This window comes from Ursus arctos, unplaced genomic scaffold (assembly GCF_023065955.2).
Source record: "Ursus arctos isolate Adak ecotype North America unplaced genomic scaffold, UrsArc2.0 scaffold_6, whole genome shotgun sequence".
NCBI classification, from domain to species: Eukaryota; Metazoa; Chordata; class Mammalia; order Carnivora; family Ursidae; genus Ursus; species Ursus arctos.
This window is the reverse complement of record NW_026623078.1, coordinates 13,788,510-13,812,321: the sequence shown is the minus strand read 5'-3', so window position 1 is coordinate 13,812,321 and position 23,812 is coordinate 13,788,510. Positions and strand designations below refer to the sequence as shown.

The 23,812-nt window shown below is 38.7% G+C and overlaps 1 protein-coding gene across 1 annotated transcript in view; it reads left to right on the top strand.

Annotated features, from left to right (window-relative positions):
- Nucleotides 1–593: 593 nt before the first annotated feature.
- The window catches only part of LYPLA1 (lysophospholipase 1), a 35,887-nt gene continuing 12,668 nt past the window's right edge, over nt 594–23,812 (top strand). Inside the window, exons 1-6 of the mRNA XM_026516472.4 lie at nt 594–1,249; nt 2,161–2,192; nt 14,590–14,655; nt 15,687–15,734; nt 17,867–17,937; nt 20,900–20,973. Coding sequence (XP_026372257.1) covers nt 1,181–1,249; nt 2,161–2,192; nt 14,590–14,655; nt 15,687–15,734; nt 17,867–17,937; nt 20,900–20,973 — 360 coding nt within the window. The 5' untranslated portion in view covers nt 594–1,180. The remainder of the gene's footprint in view (nt 1,250–2,160; nt 2,193–14,589; nt 14,656–15,686; nt 15,735–17,866; nt 17,938–20,899; nt 20,974–23,812) is intronic.

Genomic DNA, 23,812 nt, shown 5'->3' with positions numbered 1-23,812 from the left:
AAGTTAATTGTTAGAATCAATAGGTGGCCCCTGGAACTCTACATATTATATCATAGAAAAATTCACATACTAGGAAACATGTTCACAGTAAGAGCCACAGATAGTTTTTCTCTATTTATATCACAACCAAATACTTAAAAGCCTGACATAAACACATGTACTCCAACGTGAAAAGTCACATTATCATTTTCAATAAACGAGCATCAATTTAACATTTCTGAATTCTCAGCACTCAAAACCACGATAAGAGTCATAAAAAACAGTAAGAATAAGATTTCCCAATCCTTCAGCATTCTGTTTATCATGTGAATTAAAGTGGAGTGGGTTTTTTAAAGCCTTTTGTTCACCAACTTCCTTCCCTATCTTAGACTTCTCCCTAACGATTGTACACATCCTTTAAGTTTCTCCACTGAATTGTGAACTTCCGAAGGTCAGGGCATTCTGCCTTTAAGTGTTTCAGTCTCTTAACCCCTCCCAGATCCTACCAAATGTTTGATGTGCTTTGAGCGCCCCCACCCCCCTCACACCCAGTGCAGAAAAGGGGCCGTCCAGTCTCGTGCTTAAATCAGTACAGTGTCAATATCTCTCAGTCATAATTTGTGGATCCTTGATGCAACTGTTTTCCTTTCCTGCTGAGGTTTAAAGGAGGAGGGAAATCTACCGCCAAACTACACACTGGTATAGCCCCGAATAGAAATAGGGCAAAAGCTCGACCGGCCTTTCTTCCTGACCCTTACAAACGAGTATACCCCGGCTTTAGGAAACAAAGGAGTATCTGGGGCTGGATACGACTGGCTTTGGAGATAATTCTTTTCACTACGGGGCCCCAAGAGCGGAAGATAAAGCCAGGCTCCAGGGACCACGCTGCCGGCCTAGGCCTGAGAACCTTCCCTGGGGTGGCTACGCCCGGGCCGTGGGGCACCAGAAGGTCAGCTCCGGTCGCCTCTCGTTGGCAGCCTATTGGGCGGAAGGAGAAGCCAGGCATTGTGACACGCCGAGGGATAGAGACAGGACCCTCGGACCGCGGGCGCAGGGCGGCGCGGCGCCTCATTGGCGCGCACGCGCCTGAGCGCGCGCCCGGAGGGGCGGGCCGGTACTCGGCGCTCGCACGCCCTTGGGCCGTGGCCGGGCGCCGGCTGTCGGTTTTCCTTCCGAAACGCGCAGTCAGTGGAGCTGGTGTATGTGCGGCAATAACATGTCTGCCCCGCTTCCCGCCACCGTGCCCGCCGTCCGGAAAGCCACCGCTGCGGTGAGTGAGGCGGCCAGGGTTCGGAGGGGCCCGCTCGGCCCGCTGCGGACTGCCGCCTCTGGCGTGGGGTTGTTGTCGCAGGCCGGTAGGCGACCTGTGGGTGGGGGCCCTCTGCCCTGCCGGGTGTGAAGGGAGTGGGGTGCGGCGGGGATGGTCGGCTCGGCCCGGGCCCGTGTTGCCTAGAGAGAGCGCTGTGCTTGCGGCCGGGGTGGAGGATTCACGTCCCACTCCCCCCCCCCCCCCCCACAAGCAGCCCCCGAGTCCAGGTCTTCCGCATTGCGGAGCTAGTGCGGCCCGCGGGACCCCCGGACCTCTCCCACCCCCACCCCCACCCCCACCCCCATCCCCGGTCCCAGCTTGGAGGCGCTGGCATTAGTGGAGAGGCGCCCTAACACGAGGTGTCTTTATAGCATGTTTCTGTCTCATTTGTGGATGAGAGAATGATTTTCTTACCTTGCACTCTTGTTCTAAATTAAAGAAGTTGGAAGATATAGTGTCTCAAAATCAGAGGTGCTGTTTTTTAAAGAAACTTGTGTATGAGGATCTCAAACTTATTTTTAACCCCCCTACACTCGTTCCTTTTTGCAATGGAAAAATTCTACAGCATTTGTCGAGACTTTCGTGGTTAGATTCGGAAGAGACAAACTCTTTTTCCTAGAATGTGGTTGATCATTTGCACTTAAGAATGTCTAACTGGGACCTCTAGGTGCTAAAACGTCGCATTAATTATCTTAGGAACTCAAGGAGAGAAGTTAAGGATTTTTGTCATTTAAGAGGTCTATAGAGATTAATTAACTTGCTGAGGGCAGTGTTCTGTAATTCTGGAATCCACCTTAACCACAGCTTCAGTGTGTAACAATTGTGTGAGTTTATTTAGGCATTGCTTATTAATTTTTCCTATTCTTTTTTAGGTGATTTTCCTTCATGGATTGGGAGATACAGGGTAGGTACCCTTATTAGTGACAGTAATGAAATGGGGTTACGCAACTGTATACCATGAAAGGTTTATTTGAGAACCCTAGGAATGATTAAAGAATATTGGTAGTCCTACTTATAGTCCAGGAATAAAATACAACCTTTTCATTTTTGAAAACTTCCAGAATTTTTCTCTCATCATCTTAAATTTCTCATTTTTTAACTCACGTTTCTGGAACATATTAAAATTGCAAACTCCTCCTTGAGTTGCTGTGGGTATTAGATGCCAGAGATGGGTGGAATGTTTGTAGAGACAGTGTGCAATTGAGAGCTCTCTATACAGGAGTTAAAATTTCAGGGCAGGTTGAGAAGTAGTTGATTTTGATAGGAAGTAATAGCAATGTGACGTATAAAGCATTTTGATTGAGTGTTTAGATGTTCCCTTAAAAGAAAAAATCAGTTGAAGTCAGGGGAGGCCACTCAGAGATTTATTTGGAGTCTGATCAAACAAATTTTGTTGTGCTAACTTTAGATATATGATTTATCTTTCCTTTAGGCTTTTTCTCTATCGAGTCATTTTGTTTTTAATTTAAAGCCATGATTATTAGGGGACGCAGCTGGCTCAGTCGCTAGAGCGTGCAGCTCTTGATCTCAGGGTTGTGAGTTCAAGCCCCACATTGGGTATGTAGCAGTAGCAAGCAGTGATTATCTATTTGAAACTTGGGCAAAAGTGTTGTTACAAAATTACAGAACTGGAGGAAGACTGCAGATAAATAAATTTTGATAAAGTGGCCAACAAACTATAAAATTTTTACAAGGAAGTGTTGGGCTAGATTGTTAAAAGTGATTCCTAATGTTCTTTAATGTCTACTAAGTAGAAGTAGATGACACATACCTTGTATGGAGTTAGGGAACAGGTTGCAGGACTCTTTCTGGCAAGCAGGTAGTCCTGTGAAAATGACAGACCTATTTTACTGCTTATTTACCTAAAGAGAGGCTTAGAAAGCTCTATTTTACAACCAAACTATTCTTGATGCTGAGAGTTAGGGAGGAACTTGCTACCCTGTAAGTTTCCGATCAAGGAGATCCAGGCCTGAATAATCAGTCCAAGAGAAGCAAGCTTCAGTGTAGGAAGGTTCTTTGTGGACCCCAATTTAGCCAGATTCCATTGACTGAAATTAAAAGTGAACATGATGAAGGAAATGAACAATGTGAGATTAAAAATACCAAGAGCATCCATAGCATCTTGACTAAGAATTTAAGTTTATATAAAAAATTAAAGGTCTCCAATTCTAAAAATACTTTGTGAGATAGTACTAAAGAATAGCTGATTCGGGGTTCCTGGGTGGCTCAGTTGGTTAAGTGTCTGAATCTTGCTTTCAGCTCAGGTCATGATCTCAGCTGGTGAGATGGAGCCCTGTGTTGGGCTCCACATTGGGCATGGAGTCTGCTTAAGATTCTCTCTCTCCCTCTCCCTCTGCTCCCCACCCGTCTTTCTCTTTATATCTCTCCCCCTCTTTAAAAAAAAAAAAGGAAAAGAAAAAGAAAAAGAAAAAAAAAAGAAAAGAAAAGCTGACTCTAAATTGGTTCCATGAATACATGATGAAATTCAGAACCAATCAATCCAACAAGCGGCAATTTAATGTTTATATTTGTCAGGTTAACTTGGAGGATGATGGGGATTAAGTGATTCAGTTTGTTGCTATTAAAATGGGCAGCTTTCCCCTTTTTTTGGTTAAGGTTCTTTTTTGTAGAGCCAGCCAAGGTGTACTGTCTGGTAATTTAGGTCTCAAGGTCTGTGTCTTTTAGATTCCTCATGAAAAAAGTGGTGGCCAAAAAAGATTGAGAGACCTGTATAATTCTATATTTTGTCAATTCTAATATGTAATTTTCCTAATATTTTTAATGTTTCTGAGATTGGTACTCATTTTACTACATGTATGTTTATTGTGATTTTTTTTTTCCTTAAAAACCTATTTTTTCAGTGGTTCCCCTCATATGATGTCTTAGTGTCTAGGAAATATATGACGTATTCTCCTCTTGAAAAAACTTACAGCATATGCACTAGGATGTTTAAAGCTCTGAAAAGTTTTGTTGTAAAGCAGCATGACAACCAAAGTGTTCCCAGTAACATGTATAATAAACTATGAAACTAGTATTCAAGTAAATATATTTTAGACTATTCTATATGGCGTAAGATCACAGTTTTCCTTCTAAAGTAAAACTGGCTTTTTCTATGATTATGAAAATGTTATATCTGTGTTGTAAAAAAATTCAAACTGTAAATATGAGAATGAGAATGAATTGAAATCCTAAAACCCAGAGATACTTGTTTTTTATTGCATTTTTAAAAATGTTTTATTTTGAAATACTTTCAAGTTTATGGAAGAGTTGCAAGAATAGAGATTCCTCAATACCTTTTACCCAGATCCACTAATCTCTTTATTTATTGAATGTGTTGCTATGTTTGCTGAACCCCGTGAGAGTAGGTTGCAGTTACCTTGATTCTTTATTTCCATATTTCAGCATGTATTTCCTAAGAACAAGGGGAGTCTCTTATGTAAGCACAGAACAGTTAACCACATTCAGGAATTTTGGCCTTTATTGATATTATCATCTAATATACTACATATTCAAACTTTGCACATTGTCCCGGTAATGTCCTCTAGTAATCCCTTCTCCTTGCAGTCCATTTCCCAGTCACACGTTGCATTTAGCTGTTATATCTCTTTAGTCTCTTAATCGGGAATAATTCCTCAGCTCTTTGTCTTTCATGACATTGACATTTTGCAGAGATCAGGCTAGTCCCTAAGTTTAGGTTTGTTTGCCATTTCCTCATGATTAGGTTCATTAGATTAGTTTATGCATTTTTGGTACAAATACCATATAGGCGGTATGTCCTGTTCAGTGCATCATGTCAGGAGACAGATGATAGCCTTTGTCCCATTATTGATGCTAACTTGGATCACTTGATTAAGGTGGTAATTTACAGGTTTGGATCACTTGATTTAGGTGGTAATTTACAGGTTTCCCTACTGCAGTTATTCTCCCTTTGTAGTTAAAAGCAAGTTGTAGGGAGATACTTTGAGACTTTGCAGATTGTATGTTAAACTTTCACCCGATATTTTCAGCATCCATTGATGATTCTTGCTTGACTCAATTGTTAATATGATGTGATTTTCTAAGTCTGTCACTCTTTATTAGGTTGCTCTGCCCCATTTAATACAGACTATAGATTTATGTAGTGAATTATATTCCATCATTGTTACTGTGTTTTAAAATTTTTAACTTTAAAAAAAAATTAACTTCAAATTTACATAAGTATTGCAGAAATCGTATTTCGATCTCCTCATACCGTTTCAGATTACCCAGTTGTTAACATGTCTGAAATATTTGGGCGTATTGTAGAAGTATTGCCTCATTACTCCATAAAATTTTAGTGTATTTTGTGGTTGTATCACATTTTCTTGGTTTGACCCAGTTGTGTCCTTTATGGGCCCAGGATCCAATCCAGGATCACACCGTTGCATTTAGTTATCATGTGTCCTTAGTCTCCTTCAGTCTAGAGCAGTCTTTCCTTGTCTTTCATGACCTTGAGACTTTTTGAGAATACATTCCAATTTGTAGATTTTCCCTCAGTTTGGGTTTATGTGATGTATCCTTCTGACTTAAGCCTTTTTGACAGTAATATCACAGAGATACTGCTTTCTTCATCTCAGAGGATTGTTATCAGGTGCATACTATGTTGATTTTTGTTCCTTTACCGGTGATGTTACGTTTTTTTCACCTGGTTAAGATGGTGTTCACCCTGTTTCTCCACAGTAAAATTAATAAGTGTATTTACTTAAAAATATTTTGTGGGGAGATGCTTTGATATTATGAAAATATGTTTTTCACCAAATTTTCACCTATGGATTTAGCGTCTATTAATGATTTTTGTCTGTATCTATTGTGATAGTTCCAGATAATGATCTTTTAGAAAAAATCCTTCATTCTAGATTTACCCATTGGCAGCTCTCCCTTCTTCCTTATTTATTATGTATGCATTCATTTATTCATTTTAAAGTGTCAGGACAGACTCTTGGATTGTGCTTGTACTCTGAGGGTTGTAAACCGTTAAATCTGTCATATTTTTGATAGTCACATCATCCTGTGCTTGACTGTCAGAAGCCCCTTCAAGCTGCTCTTACGTCTTTGGGACATGCCCCATCATTCCTTGAGCACTTTCTTGCTTTCTGGTCCAGCAAGATCTTTTCCAGGATCAACTTATATTTTTCCTGCTTCAGTCCTGGGATTCAGCCATTTTTTTTTCAAGAGTCCAGGTTCCTTTTAGTAGAGAATATTTAGGAACCAAGATCTGAGTGCTTTATGTGCTTACTGCTAGAATCATTACTTCTAGATCCTTTCAGTGGACAGAGCTAGGAGTGTAGCTACATAACATACATGTGTAGACACACATCTATATCAATTTTGGTATTTACATATATTAAAATTTGGCGGTGTATACTGATTCCTCCTGTTCCAGCTAGCACCACTGGGTTTGTTCTAGCCTTCCCCTTTCCGTATTTTTAATTCTCTGAGAAACCTGGCTTCTGTTGTGGCAATTCTGGTCAGTAGTCCACTTTGGCATTGCCCTCCACCTCTCTAGGTGCCCCAGCCCACAGCTTTGCTTCAAAATGGGAACAACTCCCCCACCCCACCCCCCTCCCAGCTGAATGTGACACCTGTAAGCTCAGTTCCAGTTAAGGGGAGCAGGAAGGAGAAAAGGCCAGATGAAAAGCTTGGCCCTCTTCGTGTAAACTTACCCTTCCCTTCATATATTCCAGGAATTACTGATCTGTGTTACCAATCTATGTGAGATTTTTCTAGGTTGTGGAGATTGTAAAGCTTAGAAAAGAAAGTTTCAAAAGAAAAAAAAAAGACAAAAATAAGAAAACCCAAAAGTTTCAAAGACAGAAACTGGTTAAGTAGATTAAGCCTTACTGAGAGATCAAATAAGGAGATAATTGAAAATAATATTGAATTGGCAACATGGGTATATTTTATGACCATTCATTTGCAAGTCCTTCTATAATCAAAAACTAAGAGAATCATAGAATGTGATCTGGGGATCATTTAGTTATAAGGACTAGGAAACTGTTCAACTAGTTTAAGCAAAAAGGGGTATTTATGGAAGGATACAAGCATAGCTCTCTTGTATATAAACTCCATGAAGGCAAAGATTTTTTTTTTTAATTTCCTTGATATATAACTCACATGCTATAAAATTCACCTGAGAACACAGGTATTTTCTATTTAACTTAATACTGCATCCCCAGGACTTGGACAGTACTGAGTATGTAGAACAGCTAAGTATCTGTTGAGTGAATGAATGAATGAATGAATGAGGAATTAATGGGGAAGACATATAATTGGGAACTAGTCACCAAGTGTATTAGTTTCCAAGGGCTGCCATAGTAAAAACCCATAAACTAGATGGCTTCAAGCAACAGAAATTTATTCTCACAGTTAAATAGGCTAGCAGTCCAAAATCAAGGTGTCAGAAAGACTATATGCACTCCCTCCAAAGGCTCTAGGGGAGAATCCTTTGCCTCTTCCAGGTTTGATGGCTCCTGGCATTCCTCTGCTTGTGGCAATACTTCCAATATCTACCTCCCTCTTCACATGACCTTTTTGCTATTTATCTGTGTTCTCTCTTTTCTTTTCTTTACATCACTTCTAATAAGGACACCAGTTAGTAGATTTAGGGCCCATCTTAATCCTAGCAAATCTCATCTTGATCCTTAACAGGTTATATCTGCAAAGAGCCTCTTTCCAAATAAGGTCACATTCTGAGGTTCCAGGTGGACATGAATTTTGTGGGGACTACCCAGTCAGCTACACCAAAGCTATTCTCTCTGTCTTTTGTGCCCTTGTGGTCTCTCACTTTTGCTTCTTTCTGTATATTTGCACAGTTCTGTCTGCTGACACACTTTCCTTATCACCCAAAAATGGACCACCCCAGCTCTGACTTTATCTGTTCATTAAAGAATCTGACCAATCTTGGGTGCCTGCGTCGCTCAGTCCGTTAAGCATCTGCCTTCAGCTCAGGTCATGATTTCCAGGGTCCTGGGGTCGAGTCTTCAATCGGGTTCCTTGCTTAGCAGGGAGCCTGCCTCTCCCTCTGCCCCTCCTCCCACTCGTTCTCTCAATCTCTTTCACAAATAAATAAAATCTTAAAAAAAAAAAAAAAGAATCTGACCCATCTTGGGTTATTTTACCAGGTAGCTGGTAATGCTCATTAGGACGGGTAGAGGAGATTCCATTACAGTGCTACTGGAACGTGGATGGTGATGAGTTGTGTTTCTTGTGGAATCTTTTGAGTTTTTAGTTCTACACCATATTACTTTGGAGTAGTGAACATAATGAAAATACTTTAGTTACTTTGTAGTCTTTTCTAAAAGCACAATTGAAAAGTAAAATAGAGTGGATTTGTAGTATTTCTTGGGATATGCCTTGAAATTAACTTTTTGAACCCATAAAACCTTTGTGTGTGTGTGTGTGTTTTGTTTTCTTTTTCTGTTTCTAATAATTAAGTGACATATATTCTCATTGATCTAGGTTTCTGAACGTTAGAGTCCATTTAACTGAAGCTTTGTGTAGACTTCTTAAATCTTGAGGTTTCCACTGACTTTGACAATTATCAAAAGGACAAGTTGGCCATACTTTTGTATAATTCAGTTACAGTCAAAGATTTTTATAATCTGTGGGGATCTTTGAAATCGTCTAGTACAACCAGCGCAGATTATGGATGGGAAAACTGAGGACTGGAAGGACATTGATTCTCATACTGTAGCACGTATAAAAGTCACCTGAAAGGCTTGATTGTTGGTCCCCACCACCAGAGTTTCTGATTCAGTGGGTCCGAGATGGGGCCCAGGAATTTGCTTTTCTAAGAAGTTCCTAGATAATACTACTGGTCCGGGGATGACACTTTTAAAAGCCACTACACTGAACTGTCTGAGGCCATACTTCTAGGTAAAGGCATAGTTGGGACTAGAATTCAAGATTCCTATTCCTTTTTCTCATATAAGAGTTCTTAGTATTTCTTGTGTAGAAGAGTAGCTGGCAAACAGTAGGCCACAGTTCAAATCTGGCCTGCCGCTTTTGAAAAACTTACTTAGTTATTGTTATTTATTGATATATAATTCACATCCATAAAAGTCACCCCCTTTTTTTTTTTGTTAAAGATTTTATTTATTTATTAGAGAGGCAGCGAGAGGGAACACAAGCAGGGGGAGTGGGAGAGGGAGAAGCAGGCTTCCTGCTGAGCAGGGAGCCTGATGCGGGGCTGGATCCCAGAACGCCGGGATCATGACCTGACCCAAAGGCAGACGCCTAACGACTGAGCCACCCAGGCGCCCCAGAAGTCTCCCTTTTAAAGTATACAATTCCATAGTTTTTAGTATATTTACAAAATTGTGGAACCATCACTACTATGTTAATTCCAGAATATTTTCAACATCCCGAAAGGAAATGGCATACCCGTTAGCAGATACTCCTCATTCCTTTCACTGGCAACCACTAATCTTTCAGTTTCTGTGGATTTGCCTGTTCTGGATATTTCATATAAATGGAATCAGACGATATATGACCTTTTGTGTCTAAATTCTTTCACAAAGCATGTTTTTCAGGTTCATTCATGTTGTAATGTGTACCAGTACTTTATTCCTTTTATTGCCAAATAATATTCTGTGGAAGAAGGATATCCATGTATTGATCTTATGGGTATACCATGTTTCTTTAATTCATCAGTTGATGAACATTTGAATTGTTTCCACTTTTTGGCTATTAGGAGTAGTGCTACTCTGAACATCAACTTGCAAGATTTTACATAAACATAGGCTTTCAGTTTGCTTAATAATGGCTGAATCAGTGGTAACTGTTCAACCCTTTGAGGAACTCCCAGACTGTTGTCCCCTGTGGCCTTACCATTTTACATTTCTACCAACAGTGTATGAGGGTTCTGATTTCTCCACATTCTCACCAGTATTTGTTATTATCTTTCTTTTTGATTATAGCCATCCTATTGGGTGTGAGGTGTTAATCTCATTTTGGTTTTTAATTGCATTTCCTAATGACGTTGATCATCTTTTCATGTGCTTATTTGATTTATTTAGAGAAATATCTATTCAATACCTTTGCCCATTTTAATTTTTTTTATTTATTTTTTTAAGATTTTATTTTTTCTTTGAGAGACACAGAGAGAGAGAGCGCGCACGAGTGGAGGGGAGAGAAGGAGAAGCAGACTCCTCATTGAGCAGGGAGCCTGACGTGGGCTTGATCCCAAGACCCTGAGATCATGACCTGAGCCAAAGGCAGATACTTAACCATCTGAGCCACCCAGGCGCCCCAAAGCACAACAGTTTTTAAAACTGATGAATTCCAGTTTATCTTTTTTTTTCCTTTCGTCGCTTGTGCTTTTGGTGTTATATCTAAGAAATCATTCCATATCATTGGTACCAATTGTTAATCTTTTACCACATTGTGCATTTGTGCATGCACTCATGCTCTTTTCTCTGTTTCCATATGTGTATGTATATACTCATTATCTAGTGATCAAAGTCTTTTTTTTTTAATTCTTTGAGATCAACCTGAAGCATGATCTTCCATCATCTCTAAATACTCCAGTGTTTCCCATGCATGAGGATACTGTACGTTACCAGCATACAACACTCCAAAGTAGGACATCAGCATTGTCCCAACACTATCATCCAGTCCAAAGAATCCATTCAAGTTTTGCTAGCTTTCCCAATTATGTGTTTCCTTCCTGGTCTAAGATCCTTTCCAGTAATTTGCAAAGTTTTCATTATGAAACAGTTTATTAGCCTCTCATATTCTTTATACTTTTAAAATGTGGAGCCTTACCTCCGTACACACAGCTTGGGTTTAATGTTTCCGTGTGACTGGACTAAGGTCATTTATTCCTTTTTAATTCTTTTGGTAATAGTTTGATTGGGATATAATTTGATTACCACACAATTCACCTGTTTGAATTATGCAGTTCAGTCTTTAATATATTCACAAAGCTGTGCAACCATTTTTATCACTCCAAAAGGAAACCCTGTACTCTTTATTACCCCCAAATCTTCCCTTACAACCCTAGGTAACCACTAATCTACTTTCTATCCCTATAGATTCACCTATCCTGGACATTTCATAGAAATAGAATCATATAATACATGGCCTTTTGCAATTGTCTTTCTTTACTTAACATGATGTTTTTAAAGTTCATCCATGTTGTAATATATATTAGTACTTCATTCCTTTTTATTGTTTATCATATTCCTTTGAGTAAAATTGCTGGTAACTCCATGTTACTAGCAGTATATGAAAACTCTGGTTTCTCCCCATCCTCATTAACACTTGTTATTGTCTTTTTGATCATAGCTGTCCTTGTGGTTTTATTTGCATTTATGTAATGACTAATAATGTTGAGCATCTTTTCCTGTCCATGTTGGCCATTTGTGTATCTTTGGAGAAATGTCTGTTCAGGTCCTTTATCTATTTATTTTTAGGTTGTCTTTTTGTTTGTGGGTGTTAAGAGTTCTTTATATGTTATGGATATTAGACCCTTATTGAATATGGTTTGCAAATAATTTTCCATTCTGTAGTTTGTCTTTTCACTTTTTTCATAGTGCCCTCTGAAGCATAATTGTTTTTAATTTTGATGATTAAGTTTTTTCTTTGTTGTTTGTGCTTTTGAACTGTGGCCAGATGCAACATCACAAGATTTTCATATATTCTAGGAGTTTTATAGTTTTTTTTTTTTTAAAGATTTTATTTATTTATTTGACAGAGATAGAGACAGCCAGCGAGAGAGGGAACACAAGCAAGGGGAGTGGGAGAGGAAGAAGCAGTCTCATAGCAGAGGAGCCTGATGTGGGGCTCGATCCCATAACGCCGGGATCACGCCCTGAGCCGAAGGCAGACGCTTAACCGCTGTGCCACCCAGGCGCCCCAGGAGTTTTATAGTTTTATCTCTTACATTTAAGTCTTTGGTACATTTTGAGTTAATTTTTGTGTATGGTGTGAGGTATGGTGTGAGACGAAGTCCAACTTCACCCTGTTGAATTCCCGCTACTTTTGTTGAAAAGATTATTCCTTCCCCCATTGATTTTTTTGGGGGGCACCCTTTTCAGAAATAAATTAACCATAAATGGAGGGTTTATTTCTGTATTTTCAAATCTGTTGATTTGTAGGTCTTTCCTTATTTCAGTACCACTCTGTCTTTATTATCATTGCTTTGTAGTAACTTTTGAAATTAGGAAGTGTGAGTCCTCCAACCTTACTCTTTGTTAAGATTGTTTTGACTTCTGGGTCTCTTACATGTCCAACTGAATTTTAGAATTGGCTTGTCAATTTCTGCAAAGCCAGCTGTGATTCTGATAGACATTGCATTGACTGTGTATACCAGTTTGGGAGTACTGCCACCTTAAGAATATTAAGTCTTGGGCGCCTGGGTGGCTCAGTCGGTTGAGCATCCAACTTTTGATTTCCCCTCAGGTCATGATCTCAGAGTCATGAAATGAACCCCTTGTCAGGCTACATACTCAGCATGGAATCTGCTTGAAGAGTCTCTCCCTCTGCCCCTCCTACCACTTACATAGACTCTTTTTCTCTAAAATAAGTAAATGTTTAAAAAGGAGAATATTAAGTCTTTTGGTCCGTGAACATGGGATGTCCATTTATATAGATCTTTCTTTAATTTCTTAATTTTTGTAGTTTTCATAATCATAATGAAGTCTTATATGTATATCTCATGTATCTGTATACACACATAAGACACACACATGAACTCACATATAAGCACATGTATACATGCAAAGCACATATACAACTCTAGGATAGTGCCTGACTCATAGTTAGTGTTACATAAGTGTTAAAATTACTTCTTTGTTATTAGTTTTCCTGTATGTCTTTAACACTTTGGGGGAAGGTGGATTAAAATAGAGAGATAGTTAATAGAAAAGCATTTAACATTTGTTTATTTATTTAATTTCTAAAAAAGATTTGTTTATTTTAGAGAGAGAGTGTGCGTGCGTGTGTGCGAGTCCAGAAAGGGGCAGAGGGAGAGAATCTTCAAGCAGACTCTCTGCTGAGCACAGAGCCTGTCACAGGGCTTGATATCACAGCCCATGAGAGCATGACCTGAGCCAAAACCAAGAGTCTGATGCTTAACTGACTGAGCCAGCCAGGCACCACATTATTTATTTAATTTTAATTTCTTTTTAAATTTTAAGGTTTTTTAAAGTTTTAATTATTTTTAAAATTTAAGTAGCCTCCATACCCAGCACGGGGCTTGAACTCGTGACCGGTAGAGGTCCCATCTTCTATGGACTGAGCCAGCCAGGCACCCTTTAAATTACTTTTACTTTATCCTTTAATAGAAGTAACATGTAGGGGATTCTAGGTGGCTCAGTCAGTTAGTCAGCCTACTAGATTTCTGCTCAGCTCATGGTCTCAGGGTCGTGGGATTGAGCTCTTCATTGGCTCTGGGCTGGGAGTGTAGCCTACTTAAGATTCTTTCTTTCCCCCCTTTCCCTCTGCCCCTTCCCCCCAAAATTAAAAAAATAAAAAGAAGCAACATGTAAAAACTATTAGTTATAATGTCAAGTGCAAACAAGCAGGAAACTATGTATGTATAGTATCCTATTTTTGTAAAATCTGTTTCTTAAATGATATACATGAAAAAATTGGAAGGAAATACATCAGAAGATTAACTGCTTATTTCTGGCTTGAAGGATTATGATTTTCAGTTTTTCTAGTATTCCATTTTGAACATGTATACGTACGTAATACACACAAGTAAAGAATGTTAAATAAAGTTATGTTTAGTAGTACAGTAAGCGTGTAGAGTTTGTTTATTTATTTATTAGCATGTAGAGTTCAAGATAACTGATTTACTCCTGAGGCGGTTTTTATTATTATATGATATTTATATTGTTATATTATATAATGTGAATTCTCATATAATAATTATTATACAATATTATATATTTCATATTATATAATAATAATTATATTATATAATGTGAATTATATTATCTGTCTTGTCTACTTTGTTAGTAGGCACAATTGTTGTGAGATTATAAAGAGATAAACATATCTATATTTTGTAAATTGTAAAGCCCTGTGGAAATATGTGAAAGAAAACCCACTGCTCTTCAGAAATCAGGAGATACCATCTTTATTTGTAGGTAAAGCTTGAGTAGTAGCCTTTGAGTTTTTTCTGGGTTGGTAGTGGTGTTTTAATCGCATTGATGGCCCACACTTTTAAGATTTTATAAGGAGTTAACAAGTTTTTTAAAGTTGCTATTCTGTTACTGATTTATTGGGATTTAAAATGGTATCTGATGGCATCGTTCAAATAATTTCTCTACCAGGCATGGATGGGCAGAAGCCTTTGCAGGTATCAGAAGGTCACATATCAAATACATCTGCCCACATGCGTAAGTATTTTAATCTTTACATTTGTGATTCAGAATCTGGAGAGGAATAATTGTGATAGCTTTAGTTTCCTAGAAAAGCATTTGAATATAATTAGTTTTTATTGTTTTAAATATTTAGTTTAAAAATAAAGATTAGTAAGTTTTTCTTTAAAACTAAACTGGTAACTTGGCTATATAGAATTTTTTTTTCTTTTTTGTTGGGAAATTTAATACTTTCTTGGAGGTCATTTGAACTCACAGCTAGAAAAATTCCTTTAGATATACAAACATCTGAGATCTAAGGATATCCATGAGGTATCTCTGAAGGGGATTTATTTACTTGTCAGGTTTGTGAGAGATCTTTATTTACTATGTTGAAAACACTCCTAAGTGTGGAAAGAACACAGATTTTGAAATCTGATTGATTTGGTTTCAAATCCTGAAAGTGTTTGTTGATGTCAGAAACTATAAAGTTCTTTCCTTTTATACCTAGCTGTAATCAGGTTATCCAGCAGATTTTTCATCACAGACCTGAATTGGGTGTACTGGACACTTAGGCAAAACTTATATTTCCCATATTTATTTAGAGTTCTCTTAAATAATCAGGTACATAGATAAAACTTAGAATGTTAGCAAAAATGTAATCTGACCATATGGGAATTGATGGTACCATATCTGTGCGGTAAATTGCTCGTTTCCTTAAACCCTTAGCCAGAGTCTTATATTTTACACATTTCCAACTGTATTGGTTACTTGTTTTCCTTGTCTGTCTGGTTTGAAAGTATTAAATAAGGGAGTTGAGAGAGGAAAATGTTTTTTATTTGCCAAACTTAGTCCTTTCTAGCTGCTGCTTCATCTTCAGAATACGTTTGCAGGATACGTAATAAAAATGACACAGGTGTGGATGCAGTGACACAGTTCATATGTTAAAATTGTAGCATACAGTTTTGTGTAAGCCTCAAGTAATTATCTATTCTTAATTGATGAAATTTATCGGGTTTTATGCCTTGTTACATTAGTCTTATTTTGCTGTTTTTTTCTTTCCCTTGTAGACCAATTATGCCTGTAACATTAAATATGAACATGGCTATGCCTTCTTGGTAAGTAAGAATTACTCGGTAAGAACTTTTTATTTATACTTTGTGTGTGTGTATGTGTGTGTGTGTGTGTATGTGTGTGTGTGTTTACTGGAAGTGCTTTTGCATGTAGAGATTTTTAATAAGCTATCTTTAGGTTGCAAAGTTATATAATTAACTTTAAATTTAACCTTAAACCTTTAAGTTTAACCTTAAAGTTTTGTATTTTAGATTCAGGGGTAAACTTCAGGAGCTGCACCAACAGGTGGAGAAACAGGAGAAGATGGGTAGACAGAAATACTGTAGAAAATATCTCTTACTGCTTGATAAACCTTTGCTGGTTTCAGTGACCCAACGTTTGACCCCATGTGGCATACACTCTAATTAAGCAACAGCTTTTCACCCTTCCAATTTCTTGCCTTTCTGGAGAGTTGACAAGTTTTTAAGGAAACCACTTCCTCTTCCACCCTCTCAAGATATTTTCACATTCCCTTGTATTTTTTTTTTTTTTTTTTTAGTGAATTTATTTTTTTAAGTCTCTCAGGGGTCTTGTTTCAGTTTCTACCATGGAAGCAGGACGATAAGAGCAGCAGATTGGTAAAAGCCACTCTCATCAAAATCTAGTTCAGTGATGCTTAATGTCATTTTAATGATTTTTTAAATTTTTATTTATTTTATTTTTTATTTTTTAAATTAACATATAATGTATTATTTGTTTCAGGGGTACAGGTCTGTGATTCTACAGTCTTACACAACACCCAGCGCTTACCACAACACATACCCTCTCCAGTGTCCATCACCTAGCTATCCCATTTCCCCACCCTCCTCCCCTCCAGCAACCCTCAGTTTGTTTCCTAAGATTAGGAGTCTCTTACAGTTTATCTCCCTCTCTGGTTTCTTCTTGTTTCATTTTTTCCTCTCTTCCCCTATGATACCCTGTCTTGCTTCTTAAATTCTGCATATCAGTGAGATCATATGATAATTGTCTTTCTCTGACTGACTTATTTCGCTTAGCATAATACCCTCTAGTTGCATCCATGTCATTGCAAATGGCAAGATTTCATTTTTTGATGGCTGCATAATATTCCATTGTGTATATATATACCACATCTTCTTTATCCATTCATCTGTCGATGGACATCTGGGCTCTTTATGTAGTTTGGCTATTGTGGACATTGCTGCTATAAACATTGGGGTGCAGGTGTCCCTTCAGATCACTACATTTGTATCTTTGGGGTAAATACCCAGTCATGCAATTGCTGGGTCGTAGGGCAGCTCTATTTTCAACTTTTTGAGGAACTTCCATACTGTTCTCCAGAATGGCTGCACCAGCTTCCATTCCCACCCTTGAATATGTTGTAGTCAGGAAGTAGAGTCAGTTCTTTGTTCCTCTAAGCTACTTGCAGTCCATTGTCATCTTGTCCACTCTTCTTGTTCCCACCCATTTCTTACCCACCCCATCACTTCCTTTTTATCTCTTCTGAATTCCTTGGCAGCTTTCACAAGTTCCTGCCTACTTTGCCTGTTGGTTCTTTCATCCCTCTGTGGCAAAATTCCCATCCAGAACCAAAATTTCTAGCTAATGTGGCTAGAGACCATAATGAGAGGATGTAACTTGATAGAGAAATGGAAAGGGCCAGAGGAAAGCTTCCCTTGGGTCTCTAGTTGGAGGTATCTACCATGTGTGTGGAAGAGTTTTGCAGAATGTGGATAGAGACTCAGTATAATTCCTCTGCTGACGATGTATGAGGGTATTGCATGTGAGAGTGACGTGGTAAAGTAGTTCTGTTCCATTGGATTGACTTATGATGCAGTGGAAGGGGAAAGGAATGGCTAGAATTTATTGTAAACTTTTTAGGGGAGTGTGCATTGATATTCCTGCTTGGCTGTAAGATTGGACTAGGTATTTTCTTAGATGTTCTTACCCTAAAATTAGGTGGCATTGTGATTTTTTAACATTAGAATCTGTATCTAGTGGGTGAAAGGAACATGTAGAATGTCAGAACCACACATTTAGGTTAATTTTTTGCCCTCTGTAGACATTTTGATTTTCATTTTCGTGGTTATCCCTTTTTATCCTGAGTTTAGTGAGACATACCATGAGTACCGATTTTTAGAATCAAATGGCTCTTTTAAGATTTTGCCTTATTTTCCAGGTTTGATATTATTGGGCTTTCACCAGATTCACAGGAGGATGAACCTGGAATTAAACAGGCAGCAGAAAATGGTAAGTACAGAAATATTTTATAAAGACAAAAGCATTCCTATTTTAGTAGGTTCAATAGTTCTGTTGATGTTGATAAAATAATATACAATTATCTGAACTTAGGAGGTGATGCTATTTGCTTCCTTTCTGATCACTCTCTAATGTGTTTGCCATTATGGCCACATGGATTGTTCTAACTATAAATGAAAATGAGGTGAGTGGGGAAGAATGGCCTTTATCAAACTTCATCTCTGTTGGGTATATAATTTTGCTTTGATTTACATAGACTAATGAAGAAAATAGCAATTTAATAGTTTTGGCCAGTTATCTTCATTAAGGAGACTTGAAATAAGGATGGTGTAGTGATGTGCAATTTATATTGGTTAATTTTAGTGTGGTAATAATAGATGCCACTGATTGAACACTTAGCTATTAAACAAGCTAGGTAATTCTTGTAAATCATCTCATTTAACACTTCTATGACATAAGTCTTAGCTCTACTTTACAGAATCTCCAAAGTGTGTTCTCTGGTTGGTATTCCATGTTCCTTATGGACATGATAATTCCATTTATTTTTAGGGTGAAAGCATATAAAGAAGCTTATTGGGAGAAATCTGGTTTTAGAAAATCTATAGAGGCATCCTTTTATGTATGTACTGAAGTATTTAAAAATAGATGGGATCACTGGGATTGACTTGAGAATAATTGGGTAGTGGTGCAGCAGGTATTGATGAAACAAGCCTGGTTGTGAATTGACAGTTGCAGAAGTGAGGTGATGTGTACCTGGGAGTTACTGCACACTCTTTCAATTTTTAGATTTGTTTAAAAATTTCCAAAATAGCTTAAAAACCGGTAGGATCCTTTTTAAAAATGCTTTTGAAGAACTCTTAAAAACTTTAAAACAGGGAAGATACACTCAAATTGCATTAGAGATTTGGGACCGTAGATAGACTCAAATTGCATTAGAGATTTGGGACCGTCAAACTAAGAACACTGGCTTTTAGGATCATCAAAAAGTAGGTCAAAATCCAGAATCCTAGAGCTAGGATTTTTTTTTCAAACAATAATAGATGACAAAAATAGGTATTGGGTTTGGGATTGAGTTGTTAGATCTTGTGGAAGATAGGAAGGGGCAGGGCCTTGTGGAGAAGACTTGTAGGCCTGGTGAGTTCCAGAGTGAAAAGTTCCATCCTAGTGATAGAGTTAGCCTGTGACATACTTACCATTTCTTTCCTTTCCAAGGTGATGTATATTGGAGAAAATGAGGCTCAGACTCAGAGCTAGGAAAGAATGGAGCCTCTGAGGCCTACAAGAGTAAGCTCCTAAACAAAGAAGAGAGTGCTCAGGTTAGGTCCAGGGAGCACAGTGGTGCCCTCTCCCTATGCAAAAGGTGATTGAAATTGGAACACACAGCTCCACTGCTGACTGCGGTCTTTGTAATTTGTCAATGTTATCTCAGCGCTTGGTGTAACCTTGAGGGATAAAGCTTTGTGAACTCGGGTGAAGTAGTTCTAACAGCTCACCAAGTGGCAAGCAACTAACATTCCCCCGGCCCTTGCCTGAGCCTTCCCTCCTCACATCTGGGCCATTACTGCCAATTTCTTTTTTTTAAGATTTTATTTGTTTATCTATCTATCTATCTATTTTAGAGAGAGAAAGCGCCTGTGCGTGCAAGCAATGGGGAGGAGCAGAGGGAGAGGGACAAGCAGACTCTGTGCTAAGTGCGGAGCTTGACACAGGGCTTGATCTCACCACCCTGAGACGATGACCTGAGCCGAAATCAAGAGTTGCCGCCTAATTGACTGAGCCACCCAGGCGCCCCCCATTTCTGCCACTTCTGCAATCTCCATCTGACTGAGGCTGTGCGGTCTCCCCTAAGTAAATCCCTCACATTTCTCAGCACTTCTTTTATTTCTTAAGCCCCCTTTACTGTTCTCTAGCCCATTCTTCCATGCCATAGTCAGGGCATTACTTTTCATACTCATTCTAACTCAGTACTAAACTTTATATAAAAAGAAAATGATTTTTCATTGGGGCATTTATTTTTTGCAATGTTTTAGAAAGAGCAGATTTTTATTTTTTGATAAAAAGGAAGAAATATAAAGTTGGAAATTTTAATCTTAAAAAATGAAACTCTTGGGGCATCTAGGTGTGGCTCAGTTGGTTAAGCATCTGGCTTTGGCTCAGGTCATGACACCGGCGTCCTGGGATGGAGCCATGGGTTGGGCTCCCTGCTCAGCAGGGAGTCTGCTTCTCTGTCTCCCTCTGACTGTGACCCTTGCTCATGCTCTTGCTTGTGTTCTCTCTCTCCATAAATAAAAAATCTTCAAAAAAAAAAAATTAAACTCTTGCACATATGCAAAAACAGAAGGACATAATTTGTAAAAGGTGTAGTGACTAAAAAAACACAGGACAGATTATAAAGAAAAAGGAAATTCTAGGAGTCATCACGTTTTATAGTTAATGATTTGTGTCAAAGTATTTTGCAGAAACAAAACAACTCATTTGATTTTTTTTTCCCTGCATCATTTACTGGCTATAGGAAAAATTAGTACTATAGTTTTTAAAATAATAGAATGAACTTTTTAAACATTATAAATCACAAACTATGTAATTACATTATATTTTAAAATGGTAACTTTTAGGTACAAATTCCTATGATTCATTGAAGAGAGAGAAATATAAATGTATATGAGCAGAATTGACCATAGATTAAGGAATATCCATTGATTGATAAGAGAAAGAACTGTTGTTTTTAAATTACATAAGAAATAATTGAACAGTTTAAGCAATGCCTGCACAACGAGTTTTGTAATGAAAATACATTCTAATTTTGTATTTTAGTAGAGTGCTTCAAGTTTTTCTCTTGCTTCTACCTTTAATATACTTTGTGCTTTTCTGTGATTAATTTTATCCTATTTAAAATGGTATCTTTAGGCTTAACTTTGAAAGTATTAGTGATTTAATTTTATGTTGTTTTTAGTAAAAGCTTTGATAGAGCAAGAGGTGAAGAATGGCATTCCTTCTAACAGAATTGTTTTGGGAGGATTTTCTCAGGTAAGGTAAAGTTTGGGTGATATGTCATTGGTATATTTATCTCGGAGTCTGGATTCTGTCCTTTTCTATGGAGGAGTCTTTTTTTTTTTTAGTACATGTTATAGAATCTAATATACTGTTATCTCTTTTTTTTATATCCTGTTATCTTTAATGCTGAATTAAGTTTGGACTAGACAGAGTTAATTATGAGAATGTACTCTTTTACTTTTCTAGTTTTCTCTCTTCGGCAATTGCCTTCAACTTCTAGATTATGTCTTGAAAATCAATTTATTAACAAGTAAATTGATTAGAACTTGAAATGTATTTTCTTAAAGTATTAGCACACATGTAATTAGGTATCTTAAGTTGATGCTGTGTACCCCTTTAAACAAAACTCTAATTTAATAAACACAGGTGTAATTCCCTTGTCCTAGGAGGAGACCACTGTTAGGAACAGTAAGGTAGAAAACAAGAGAATTTCTTCCCTCTTTTTGTCATAGATTCCCAGTGGTTAAGCCCCACAGACTCCTCTGTAATCCCCTTGGGGCAAAACCCACAAAGTGACCCACAATTTTGGGGGTTGCTGGTTGTTCTCCCTGGGTTCTCATCTCCCACTGCAGGAATCAGAGGCTTCTGGGGAGACTCTGAGTGGTGCTGCACTGGCTTGAGGGAGGCGCAATGCAGTCAGTGTATAGTTACTTCTCTTACCTTTCAGTGTGATCTGTTTTGGTCTCTGTGGTGCAGGGGGTACCTCAGCCTCACCCTTTCCCCCCATGTGCTAAGATTCTTTCAGTGGTGTCCTGTCCATGATTAGATGTTAGTTCTTGTAAGAGGGAGCAAAGTTAGGAATGACCTGAGGCTAGTAAGATGGCAGAGGAGTAGGAGACCTAAATTTCGTCTGGTCCCAGGAATTCAGCTGGATAGTTATCAAACTATTCTGAACACCTACAAACTCAACTCGAGAACGAAGAAAAGAATAGCAGCAACTCTAGGAACAGAAAAGCGACCACTTTCTGGAAGGTAGGACGTGTGGAGAAGTAAATCTGAGGCAATATACGGGAAGATAGACCTTGGGGGGAGGGAGCCTCCCGTCAGCTGGCTACCAGCAAGTGATAGAGCAGAGGAGCACAAAATCGGAACTTTTAGAGGTCTGCTCCGGTGAGGGACTTCGCTCTAGTAGCTAAACGGGGGGTGGGACCCTCGCTGGGACAGTGTGGTCTCAGGACTCGCAGGGTCACAAAAAGACTGAGGGTGCCTGAGTGCGGCAGAGCCCCCAGGTATCAGAGCAGGGAAGCCGGCCTCGAACTGTGAGCGGAGGAGTGGGCTCTCAGCCTGGGGTTGCCGTAAGCTGTGATCCCCAGCACAGTTGGGCTGCTGCTCTTCAAACAGGAGCCCAACAAAAGACAGACAGATCTAGGGAGACTCCCCTACCTTCCCTGGGAGGAGTGGCACGGGAGTGCATCACAGGAACCTACTGGGTTTGGAGACTCCAGACAGGTCGAGTTGTGTGCCAGAGATAGAAACGCTCAGTCACAGGCCAGGTGATCATGGAGAGCAGCCGGAGACCAGGGAGACAGGAGTGATTGCTTTTCTCTGAGGGCGCACTGAGGGGTGGGGCCCCAAGCTCTTGGTTCCTCCAGGGCCAGAGATTGGGAGGCCTCCATTTTCATTCTCCTCTTCTAAAGCTGCACGGAAAGCCTTCAGGGAACAAAAGCTACAGAGAGTAAACCCGAGAGGATTACTTAGCCTAGCTCCTGTCTGGGACGGTGCAATTCCGCCTGGGGCAAAGACATTTGAGAATCCTTACAACAGACCCCTCCCCCAGAAGATCAGCAAGAACACCCAGCCAAGACCAAGTTTACCGATCAATGAGAACTGCAAAACTCCAGTGCTTGGGGAATATAGGACGTAGAATTAATGGCTTTTTTCCCATGATTCTTTAGTCTTTCAAAGTTAATTTTTAAAATTTTCTTTATTTTATTCTTTTTTAAAAATCTTTCTACTTTTTCAACCAACTTCTTATCAGTTCCTTTTTTAAAATCTTTTTTAATTTTCATTTTTCTATATATGTAAGTTTTTCTTTCGCTACAATTTTGGGAGGCAGTTTCTTCTAACAGACAAAATACACCCAAAATCTAGTGTGTGCCTTTGTTATGTTCACCAGCCTGATCATATTCCTTTTTTTTTTTTTTTCCTTTTCTTCCCTGGTTTTGGGTCTCTTCTGGTTTGTTTAGTGTATATTTTTCTGGGGTCGTTGTTACCCTTTTAGCATTTTGTTCTCTCATTCATCTGTTCTTCTCGGGACAAAATGACAAAACGGAAAAACTCACCTCAAAAAAAGAAAAGAACAAGAGGCAGTACGGACTGCCAGGGACCTAATCAACATGGACATTAGTAAGATGTCAGCACTAGAGTTCAGAATGACGATTATAAATATACTAGCTGGGCTCGAAAAAAGCATAGATTCTCTAGTATCTTCTGGAGAAATAAAATCTAACCAAATGGAAATCAGAAAGGCTGTTAATGAGGTGCAATAAAAAATGGAGGCTCTAACTGCTAGAATAATTGAGGCAGAAGAGAGAAATAGTGATATAGAAGACCAATGATGGAGAATAAAGAAGCTGAGAAAAAGATAAACAACTAGTGGATCACGAGGGGAGAATTTGAGAGATAAGTGATACCATTAAGCAAAACAACAGTAGAATAATTGGGATCCCAGAAGAAGAAGAAAGAGAGAAGGGGCAGAAGGTATATTGGAGCAAATTGTAGCAGAGAACTTCCCTAATTTGGGGAAGGAAACAGGCATCAAAATCCAGGAGGCACAGAGAACCCACCCCTCAAAGTCAATAAAAATAGGTCA